Below are 12,208 nucleotides of genomic sequence, written 5' to 3' on the forward strand. Positions count from 1 at the left end.
GTCTTCTTTTGATAGATCATCATCTCAATAACTTTTCATGTTTATCAAATTTGGTTTGTGACCTTCGCACAAATCAAACTGGACTTGACCTCTCGCAAGTCTTCTTTTGATAGATCATCATCTCAATAACTTTTCATGTTTACCAAATTTGGTTTGTGACCTTCGCACAAATCAAACTGGACTTGACCTCTCGCAAGCCTTCTTTTGACTGATCATCATCTCAATAACTTTTCATGTTTATCAAATTTGGTTTGTGACCTTCGCACAAATCAAACTGGACTTGACCTCTCGCAAGCCTTCTTTTGATAGATCATCATCGCAATAATTTTTCATGTTTATCAAATTTAGTTTGTGACCTTCGCACAAATCAAACTGGACTTGACCTCTCGCAAGCCTTCTTTTGACTGATCATCATCTCAATAACTTTTCATGTTTAACAAATTTGGTTTGTGACCTTCACACAAATCAAACTGGACTTGACCTCTCGCAAGCCTTCTTTTGATAAATCATCATCTCAATAACTTTTCATGTTTATCAAATTTGGTTTGTGACCTTCGCACAAATCAAACTGGACTTGACCCCTCGCAAGTCTTCTTTTGACTGATCATCATCTCAATAACTTTTTATGTTGATCAAATTTGGTTTGTGACCTTCACACAAATCAAACTGGACTCGACCTCTCGCAAGTCTTCATTTGATTGATCATCATCTCAATAACTTTTCATAATTTCAAATTAGGAGTGTGACCTTCGCACAAAACAAACTGGACTTAAACTCAAGCAATCATTCATTTGATTCATTCCCCTTTCGATTATATTAAACTTCGTTTATTTTCTCAAGTACGAACAGAAATCTTCGGATTTTTTTTTTTTAACCACGTAAAACTATTCATTTGCGTTGTTTTGATATATTTCAAAAATTAAAATTTTCTCCTCTACAATATTATAAATTTCTCATTATCATTTTCTTTATGTTTATCGTCCTCAGTTTACCAATCCAAAATCAATAAAGATCAGAGTCTTCCCAAACCTAAAAAAAGGTTGATCGTTATAAGTTTATTAAGGTATTCAACTAACACAATCCGCCTTGCCTGAGCAACGAGGAAAATTCATCCAAAACCTGTTCTTTAAGAGATCATTATCATTGAAAATTCTTTTTTTGTAGTGCCGGAATTTCAAATTACAGCAAGCGAAATTTCATATTCAAAATCAAAGAGTAACAACATTGCCTAAAGGGAGAAACATGTTGGTAATGAATCAAAACGATAATCGATATTCACAGTTTTTTTTATCATCTTCAAACACATAACAGAATAATATTAAAAAAGATTTCGTTCATCATGTCATAATTTAAACAAAATTCCAATCATGGTTCTTATTACTGTATCCTTGTCAAACGGAGTTATTTTAATTTCAAAGAACGAACGTTTTATGCAACTTTTTTGGCAAAATGATCAAATTGAACAGGAATCCAACTCCCTTTTTTGAATCGTTTGAACCCACTCAACATTCATTTTAAAATGTAACTTAGAAAAAACGAAATACTTTTTCGACACATAGTCTCATCATAATATAGTATTTAAACTTCTAAATTTTCATCCAGCAATCAAAATTTTTTAAGTTCACTTACCGTTAGTCGCCAACATTTAATAAATTCCACTTAAACCTACAAGCCATCCTAAACTTACCAACGAGTACGTGCTACCCGCTATTTTTTTGAACACAAAGCACATCCAACCAATTTTTCTGCCAATAATTTAAAAATCATCCCTTTACTTATTTTCATTCGCAATATTACATATCACAATCACAATATGCACGTCGAAACAAAAACCGGCCACAATCAACCCATTTTTCTTCATCCTACAATAAGCAACACCTCTTCACACAATTGGGAGAAGTTTCTTTGCCCGTTTTCTTTCCGATTCCTTGCTTTTTTTTTATCCTTATTGCAGCATCAACACTACAGATTCCACTTAACGCTTACACCCAGTAAAATTTCACTACCGTCTGCGCCATTGTAGTAACTTTTTTTTAATATTGTCGCTGAATCCCCAAACCGGAGTTATCGTCAATGAGCGCTGGCGACATTTACTGGCGACACTCACTGGCGACAAGTTATTATCAGAACGTATACAACTTCGGGTGTACCAAAAATTTTTTATTTCGGGTATACCAAATTTTTTTATTTCAAAGGAAAGTGCCGCAAAAACAAAGGATTTTTTTCCTTTGGTTTTGGTATAAATAAAAAATCCTTTGGTTCAAATGCATTTTCTTCTGTTTCAAAGATTTTTTCTTTTGAAAAATCTTAGATTCAAAATATTAATGCTTTGATACAAAAACCAGTTTCATTTGATTTAAAGTTATTATCTTTGCTCAAAGGTAATTTAGATATAGATTTAAAAGCATTTATTCATTGAACCATTTTCCATTTATTCCAATTGGAAGATTTTTACCCTGTTGTTTCGAAGTTCCTATTAGGAGTTTGAATAATAAAAAGATACAATTTTAGTTCTTAAATTCTTTTTTATTCACAAACACATAAAACACTGGTTCACTATAACCGAATAGGGTCCTTGATATCGTTGACAAAGTTTCGCCTTCTCCGTGGGCTGGTCAATAAACTTCCGAAAGCCACTCCAGCTGCTGGCTGGTCCGACTGGTGATTGCCGTTGAAGATCGGGCCGAAAAAATACGACCGCGGGATTTGGGGAGGTGTTACTTTGCGCAGCTTTCTCCATGTTCGAGAGACTTGGAAATCTATCCGTCGGCCGTGGTCCTGTAACTATACAAGCGTTTTAGAAAATCTTGAATTCACTTAAATATTCAGTATTTATTAACTTACACTTACCATTTTGCATCCTGAATCCTCCTTATTTATAGCTTACTCCGATTCACTCGTTTGATTTTTAAAACGAGCGGCCGTACTTTATTCGATTTTTCGGTTTTCTGTTCTTCTTGCAAGTAAATGCAAAATATCTTCTAAGTTTGAAGTTTTTGTTTCAAAAAATTATTCTTTTCAGTTTAAAACATTTTTCTTCGGTTGAAAAAAAATTTACTTTGTTTCTAAAGAAATATGCAATTGAACAAATTTCTTTTGAATCAAAGAATTTGTTTGAAATCAAAGTTCAAAGTTATTCAATTCAAAAAATTTATTATTTCTTTCAAAAATTATTCTTTTCAATCAATACTATAATTCATTGATTCAAAGAAAACAGGAGCTGGATTAAAAAAAATGAATGTTTTGAATCAAAGTCAGATTTAATTCGTTCCAAAATTCAAGTTTACTTTGCGTGAATACACGGAATCGTCCATCTTGTGGCAGGCAATCGTAATCATAGGCATGGTAGGCGAACAATTCGCTGTCAAAAAACGCTCCGTCTCCACCCCCCACCAATGAGAAACTTTTGGTACTCCTTGCCTACTGTTGCTCAATATGCAACCACCCGTAGCTGTATAGGCACGCTGGTTATTACTTTACAAAAGCGTTGCCAGTAATGATATTTCACAACGTCGCTAGTTGGCAAGGTTGCCGATCACCAGCGCGAAAACTTCGGATTTCAACTTCAATGACAAGTCGCTGAATCCCCAAACCGGAGTTATCGTCAATGAGCGCTGGCGACATTTACTGGCGACACTCACTGGCGACAAGTTATTATCAGAACGTATACAACTTCGGGTGTACCAAAAATTTTTTATTTCGGGTATACCAAATTTTTTTATTTCAAAGGAAAGTGCCGCAAAAACAAAGGATTTTTTCCTTTGGTTTTGGTATAAATAAAAAATCCTTTGGTTCAAATGCATTTTCTTCTGTTTCAAAGATTTTTTCTTTTGAAAAATCTTAGATTCAAAATATTAATGCTTTGATACAAAAACCAGTTTCATTTGATTTAAAGTTATTATCTTTGCTCAAAGGTAATTTAGATATAGATTTAAAAGCATTTATTCATTGAACCATTTTCCATTTATTCCAATTGGAAGATTTTTACCCTGTTGTTTCGAAGTTCCTATTAGGAGTTTGAATAATAAAAAGATACAATTTTAGTTCTTAAATTCTTTTTTATTCACAAACACATAAAACACTGGTTCACTATAACCGAATAGGGTCCTTGATATCGTTGACAAAGTTTCGCCTTCTCCGTGGGCCGGTCAATAAACTTCCGAAAGCCACTCCAGCTGCTGGCTGGTCCGACTGGTGATTGCCGTTGAAGATCGGGCCGAAAAAATACGACCGCGGGATTTGGGGAGGTGTTACTTTGCGCAGCTTTCTCCATGTTCGAGAGACTTGGAAATCTATCCGTCGGCCGTGGTCCTGTAACTATACAAGCGTTTTAGAAAATCTTGAATTCACTTAAATATTCAGTATTTATTAACTTACACTTACCATTTTGCATCCTGAATCCTCCTTATTTATAGCTTACTCCGATTCACTGGTTTGATTTTTAAAACGAGCGGCCGTACTTTATTCGATTTTTCGGTTTTCTGTTCTTCTTGCAAGTAAATGCAAAATATCTTCTAAGTTTGAAGTTTTTGTTTCAAAAAATTATTCTTTTCAGTTTAAAACATTTTTCTTCGGTTGAAAAAAAATTTACTTTGTTTCTAAAGAAATATGCAATTGAACAAATTTCTTTTGAATCAAAGAATTTGTTTGAAATCAAAGTTCAAAGTTATTCAATTCAAAAAATTTATTATTTCTTTCAAAAATTATTCTTTTCAATCAATACTATAATTCATTGATTCAAAGAAAACAGGAGCTGGATTAAAAAAAATGAATGTTTTGAATCAAAGTCAGATTTAATTCGTTCCAAAATTCAAGTTTACTTTGCGTGAATACACGGAATCGTCCATCTTGTGGCAGGCAATCGTAATCATAGGCATGGTAGGCGAACAATTCGCTGTCAAAAAACGCTCCGTCTCCACCCCCCACCAATGAGAAACTTTTGGTACTCCTTGCCTACTGTTGCTCAATATGCAACCACCCGTAGCTGTATAGGCACGCTGGTTATTACTTTACAAAAGCGTTGCCAGTAATGATATTTCACAACGTCGCTAGTTGGCAAGGTTGCCGATCACCAGCGCGAAAACTTCGGATTTCAACTTCAATGACAATATAAATTTTATTCGAAAGGACGCGAGCTTTCCTTCCCAAAAATCGTTAACTGAATGACGCAATCAAATGAATGCATCAGGATCGTCGATTCCAACATCATGCCTTTTCATTTACACCTTTCCATTCACTGCAAGTGAATACGACGTCATCAACATTCATCTCGCTCTCACATCATCATTAACTCTCATTCCATTGATGATAAGTTCACGCACAGATTCGATGTATTGCTGATGCACTCTTTTTTTCTATTTCTGCGATAGCTGATTTGGGCTCCCGTAGGGTACCACTGTAAAAAAAATTACAGTATTCAAGAAAAAAATGAGCATTGTTCTACATAAGGATTATTTATCGACTGAAATTAAATCGGATGAACAAGCGGAAAACATTGAATGATGATTTAATAAAAAGTTGTCAAACAAACATGTATACCAAATATTATTATCGGATTATCTATTGTTTATAAAACAAAAAATTGTGTTTGCCTTGAGCTTGGTCAATCAGCGGTCAAAATCACGGAAAAATGAATATTAAAAAAAACCTGTTTGCGATGGGTTCAATCAGCGGACAAATTCACGAAAAAAAATGAAAACCTGTAGTTGTTTAAATAAGTTTAGAGTTCGACGACACGGTAGCGATCATTCATTGAATGTTGGATTTCGGGCTATGTTTTGCAGTCGGAGTTATCCGTATAAAGTTTAACTGAAAAGCGGTTAGCGTGTAGAAAACCGTCAGACTTTATACTGATTCGACAGATTGCACAAATTTCGCAGTTATGAGTGCGCAGTCCAATTTTTTGCGATGCGAATGGTATTATTTCCTATAAGGTACACCGGGGTAAGTGGGGACGGTTTTTTGTATAGTGCAACTTTAAAAAATCATTAAAAATTCAGCAGTGGGTCATTTTTGATAAAATCGCATTCAATGTGATGCAGAACATGTTGTTCACAAATGCTGAAGAGATGAGCTTGATAGACGCAAAGCGAAAAAAGTTATCACGTAAATTGTTATGGACGGCTGGTGTCTTCACTTACCCCGCTTTATGGGGTAAGTGGGGACGGTAGAGTTTCCCTTTGATTTCTCAGGAAATTTTCAATGTGTGTTTTTTTGGTTAACGTTACGTTAATTTATTGCTCGAATCGTCCGAAATTTTGAAAAAAGATCATGGTACTATTAATAAGGCATCTTTCAATGATTATTGTGTGTAATCCGATATTATCGAAAATATATACTTATTTTAGAAAAAAAAACAAGTACTTTTATCAACTTTTCATGATCTGAATGCTAAATAAAGCTAAATTGTATTGAATGAAGAAGATAAAATTGAAAAAATGCGTAAACATCAAGTATGTATAAAGCCGTCCCCACTTACCCCAGGTAGGGTTTGGAGACACAATTTTAGATTTTTGCAAATAAACCCTTTTTTCGCAATTTTTACCCGTCGTTTCTTTTCCTAACTGGTTGGTTGGAATGTAAGGATTGTTTCAATGTAGAGTTTTTCGTCAAGAGCCAGCTAGTTTACGAGAAATTTGTGATTGAAAATGATGCACATCAACTCCACATCGTAGTTAAAAATAGAAAATTTACAAAAAGTCACCGTAAACATCCGCAATTGTCGGAACCGTATCTCTTTTACAGTTATTGGATAGATTACAAGTAAATTTAACATTCTGCATTTAAAGTTTGAAAAAATAGTTCACATTATTGTTTTAATAGCCACCGTCCCCACTTACCCCGCGTCCCTACTTACCCCGGTGTACCTTAATAGATTATTCACCGTACACAACTCCTTTTTTTAACTTCTCATATACGATTTGTTACATTTTACGACAACATAATTGAATTCGACCTGCATATAAAGCTTGCATATAAAGTATCAAAGACGCATTTATCGCATCAAAAATCTTCGTCATGCCAAATTCGTTAATTCTCAGGCTATGGAAAAATGTGTTTTCAATAATGTAGATTGTTTTTTGTTTTGTCTCGTAATTAATTCAATCTCCATGAATACTAAGAATAATAATATTTCATTCCGATGACTTCATGTGTCCTCTCTTGCAAAATAATGATTTGAAGATTGATTCAAGAATTTACTTCTTAACTTTTCAATGAAATTAGTGAATAAGAGTGATTTTTTTAACTGTGTTTACTGCTCCGGCTAGCCTACCGCACGGAAGGCTACCGTCGCGCGATTAGAAATTTTCCCAGTAACCGCAATATGATTCTTCACGTGTGCGAGTGAGATGTAGCAAACATTTCGCATTTTCTCTATAAGCGATCACTCGCCTTCAAATTTTTATTTTACACACACTAATTCCTTATTTCTCATTCTATAAGATACACGTAACTTTTATTAGCAGATTGATCCAGCTCTTGGATACTACAGAATCCATAGCGAATGTGCTAGTGTTTTCTTCCTCTGCACATTCGCCGTTTGGAAGAAGGGACGTAAGCAACATTGAAATTGGCAATCAAGGTTTTGTTTCATTCGTCATTTTGGAAGTCTTAAATTTTATATATTAAAAGGGTTTAAATTGATTGTTTTATCAATCACATAGGTAGATAATGTTATAATGAAGCTTTTTTAGTGAATATCTCAGTTTTTCAAATTTTGTTTCATTCGACGTAATGAAAGCTCACGCGAGATATGCATATACATATAAATACTTTAAAAAAAATTAGGTTGCAGAAACAAAGGTTTTTATAAGACATGAAGATTGATTAAATTTGTTACAATCGACAAATAATATAATATCTTTGCTTTCGGTCTAATGCAGGAGCAGATCTCTTGGCATTTCCAATAAATGAGTTTTATCAAAATTTTCTCTGAACCCTTTTTTTAATTTTTATTTCCCGTTTTTCATTCTTTCCATTTCAATTTAAAAAAAATAAAATAAAAAAAATTTAATCAAAATATTTTTCCACTTGCTTGTGTGGGCGTATGAAGATTCGCGTCGAATTCAAAACTTGTTCTAGTTTTTCTGTTTACAAACAACAGTAATTTCTGTAGGGCGAATTCTCACCAGATTTCAACGGAATTTTTCGCTAAAATAGTGTTAATTTCACCGTGAAAATGACCACCTTCAACCTGAAATCCTTCCCGCTAGTGTGCCGGCTATGTCTGCAGTCGAAACCCCAGGAAGAACTGCTTTCGCTGGACAGCTTCCGGCTCCAGTTCGGCAAAACGATTGCCGAGATGCTCGAACTAGTCACCTTCAAAGTACCGGAGGTAAGTTTTTTTTAGATTTAAATTTAGCATATTTTTTGGAGGAAATTTATATTTTTCTTTCTAAAATCAGGAACAGCTGGTCTTTCTTCCGATGGAAATCTGCGAGGAGTGCCTGGGAGTGTTCGAATTCTTCTACAAGTACAAGCGCAAGATTCATCTGATTCAGCGATTCTCGTTCGGGCTGGCCGAAATCAAATGTGGCAACCCACAGGCAATGCATCAGCTCTTCGAGCTGGAAGGAGACCAACTGAAGATGCTCTTTAAAGATTTGAATCTTTGCACCCGGGAGAATGTGGAGGCCGAAGATCTGTTGGCCGAGTTTGATCAGTACGAAATTTCCTCGGCCATATGCGTCAAAATCGAGAGTGATAGCGAAACCGATGGTGGGCTTGAGGTTGAGGAACCTGATTTGGATGGGTTGATTAAGCAAGATTATGAAATATTTGAAATAACTAAAATTCCTAGGAGTTTAGTGGAGGAAACTGACCGAAGTGAACTTTCGGAAAAGTTGTCACTCGAGGAAATTTCGATTCTGGATGTAAGTGATCCTTCCGAAAGAATAAAAGATGTACATTTCGTTCAAGTCACGAAAAATGAACATGATGTTCATATCCAAAAAAGCCTTACAGATGTTGAAATGTCTAGCATCATCGATTCTACTGTGGAAGAAAATATATCTGATTTCTACGGAGAGACTGTAGGACCAGAAGAGGATCTAATCTCAAATACGTTGGAAAATCAAGAGCTGCAAAGTGACAATGAAAGCTCCGATGACGACGGTGAACAATGTTCGGAGTACACCTTGATGGAAGCTGGAGAAGATTGCGATTTGATGCAAGATGAAGACGAGGAGCCAGCTGAGAAGAAACGTAGAAAAAATTTGCGCCTCCGTGAAGAAGCAGTCGATGAACAGCACTGCACGATTGAGGATTGTAAATTCTCCACAGATAGGCCGTCCCGTTTCGAGAAGCATTTGAGGAAGCGTCATCCCAAGAAGCTGGAACTTCTATCGTGCTTCCGAGAAGGATGTAAAGGGGAGCTGTTTCCTAGCCGAGAACTGTTGATACAGCATAAAAATGATTTCCACAACACACACATCTGCGTCATTTGCGATAAGGTGATGAGGCATTTGGTCGCCTATGAAAATCATGTCCGTTCACACGAACGGAAGCGAGAATCGACCATCAAGTGTGGAATATGTAAGGAACTGTTTTGCACCGAGCCGGAACTTCAGAGGCATGCTGTTAAGCAACATGCCGTTCGGTTTTTGTTCGAGTGTCAAGAGTGTGGACTGGGTTTCAAACAGTATGTTGCGAGCTCTTTAAAAATCGACGATTGACTCAAATTTTGACTATTACAGGAAAATGCTGCTCAACCAACACATGCTGACGCATTCGGTGGAGCGTAACTTCAACTGTGAGCAGTGCGGGATGGGCTTCAAAACGGCTAACCATATGCGGCGTCATGCGCGTACGGTCCACTCGGAAATCCGATTTGCATGCGAACACTGTCCGATGTCGTACGGTCGCCGGGATAAGCTACGGATGCACATGGAGAAGGTTCATGATGTGAGTATTATACCAGATCGGGTAGCTTTTCTGTCAATGTTGTTGAAATGACGGGACTGCTGGAGATTGGAGTTCGAAACGTTGATGATATCTGTACCAACACGTGAAAAGGATCTATCTCCAAAAGTAAACAAAAACCATTTTCAGTACCTCGCGATAGGCCAACACTTGCACTACTTAACGGTAAAACCCTTTTGAGAAAATAAGATTCCGTTACATTAAAAACTCAATTTGAGTAAAGGATCTATAAACATTCTTAAACCAGAACTGTCTTTACATGGATATACACCCTTTACTCCGAAACCATTTTTCGCTACTACTCCGCAAACAAACTCAAAATAATCAATTTAACTATTTATTCAACATAAAAACATAGTTACAAATGAATGCGAGCTTGTAACTAAAGCTAAAAATAAGAAAATAGCAAAGGGTGTATAAACAGGTTAGACAAAATGTTACGTGAAGTAGGTTCTATCTACGATAGCGCGTTATTTTTTTCATGAAAATTGATATTCCTCTATTCCAACATATAGAGGATGCTTCTAAAAATCGTTTGTCTTTCATAAAAATCAAAAATTTCAAGTGATTTTCAATTAGCGATTTGAAATAGGTTGTATTTTTTTCAAACGCGTTTTTCTCAATACGCCATCATGGATATAGATCTTTTGTGTGTGTTGGTAAATATTTGACACTTTATTCAACATAAAAACATAGTTGCAAATGAACGCGAGTTTAAAACTTAAGCTAGAAATGAGAAAATAGCAAAGGGTGTATAAACAAGTAAGATAAAATATTACGTGATCAAGGTTCTATCTACGATAGCGCGTTGTTTTTTCATGAAAATTGATATTCCTCTATTCCAACATATAGAGGATGCTCCTAAAAATCGTTAAGCTATCATAAAGATAAAAAATTTCAAGTAATTTTTAATTAGCGATTTAAAATAGTTTGTACTTTTTTCAAACGCGTTTTTCTCGATTCGCCATATATGGAGATAGATCCTTTTCACGTGTTTGTACAGATATCCTTTTTGATGAACCTAAATAATAACTCTAGTTCCGTTTTGGAAAATTTTATAGATCCAAACGTACTTCGTGTGTGACATCTGTTGCGTGACGTTCGAAACGAACGACAAGCTGGAGGAGCACAAACAGCGGCACGAGAGTCCCCAGGAAATGGAGTGTGGCATCTGTCTGGCGGCTTGCACCACTCCCAAGGAATTTAACGAGCACATGTGCATCACTTACCAGTATGTTTCGGAAGTGTTACCTTGGGAGTTCTAAGGTTAAATAAAATTTGTCTTTTACCTCGGTTTCAGGGATAACTACGTGTGCTGTGGACGAGATTTCCGGTATCATTCCTTCTTCAACCGTCACATGTTCCTAACCCATGGGGTCAGCATAAATGCACGAGTCAAACCGAAGGCGGGTGTCCTGATGGGGAAACAACGTGCCATGAGGGTTAGGAAACTTGAAATCATTTGATGTAAGGAAAATTCTAATTTTGTTTTTCTCTTTCAACAGAAACCGGTCGAACGCTGCACTAAATGTGAGTATGTTTTCGCAACTCGAAAACTCAAGAAACAACACATGGAGAGTTGCGAAGGGCAAGTGGTCATTTTCGAAATAGAACCCGTTGGGGACGACAAAACGATACAACCGTCAGCTGAAGTTTAACAAAAAAGGAACACTTTTTCTCTATGAAGAAAAATATACCTACTGTCAAAATTCACGGGATTAGTTTAATTTATTATGGCTAAACCTAGCGATGGAAAGAGATTCTTTAGACTGTTAACAACCACGGTAGACAATTATTTGAGTAGGTAGGTAGTTTGCTTAAGCGTTTCCGATTACCGCATTTATGATTTGTTTCTCGTGTGCTGCTGACACTGGGCTCTGACGATTGACAGATCGATTAGCTACTAAGGAACAAACAGGTACGCTTTGGCCACAAGTAGAGAGATTATGATGATTGATTCGAGTAAATTTGAAAGCGTGATACGTTACCGACTTACAGTAATTCAACTATCGAAGTTGTCGCTGTAGTAGGAATTGAAGTTGACTCTGTAAAAACCAGAAAAAATAACCGATAAGTGATACGTTCTTATGAGAAGACTTTTAAAAAAGCTTACCTGTGAATGAGATTGATAAACTTCTCCGATGGGTTTTGGGTGGCGATGACGGTGATTTTGCGCAGCAATGCCATCAGCTGGTTGGTGAAATCCGTTCGGAAATGTTCCACCCGTTCCGAGAACGTTTCGGTCGGTTCCATCGAGGTGGCATCCTGTGGCGGAGAAAAAATGTTC

General features: G+C 36.2%; 1 protein-coding gene across 1 annotated transcript; it reads left to right on the forward strand.

Annotated features, from left to right (window-relative positions):
• The first annotated feature begins 8,101 nt into the window (after nt 1-8,101).
• Nucleotides 8,102-12,192, forward strand: LOC129754658 (putative zinc finger protein 286B). The gene is made up of 6 exons (XM_055750836.1): nt 8,102-8,335; nt 8,406-9,640; nt 9,696-9,903; nt 10,983-11,152; nt 11,222-11,363; nt 11,427-12,192. Exons 1-6 carry the CDS (start codon nt 8,180-8,182, stop codon nt 11,577-11,579), a joined length of 2,064 nt encoding a protein of 687 aa, XP_055606811.1. The 5' UTR covers nt 8,102-8,179; the 3' UTR covers nt 11,580-12,192.
• The last annotated feature ends 16 nt before the right edge of the window (nt 12,193-12,208 follow it).

The sequence above is a fragment of the Uranotaenia lowii genome, chromosome 3 (genome assembly GCF_029784155.1).
Source record: "Uranotaenia lowii strain MFRU-FL chromosome 3, ASM2978415v1, whole genome shotgun sequence".
NCBI lineage: Eukaryota > Metazoa > Arthropoda > Insecta > Diptera > Culicidae > Uranotaenia > Uranotaenia lowii.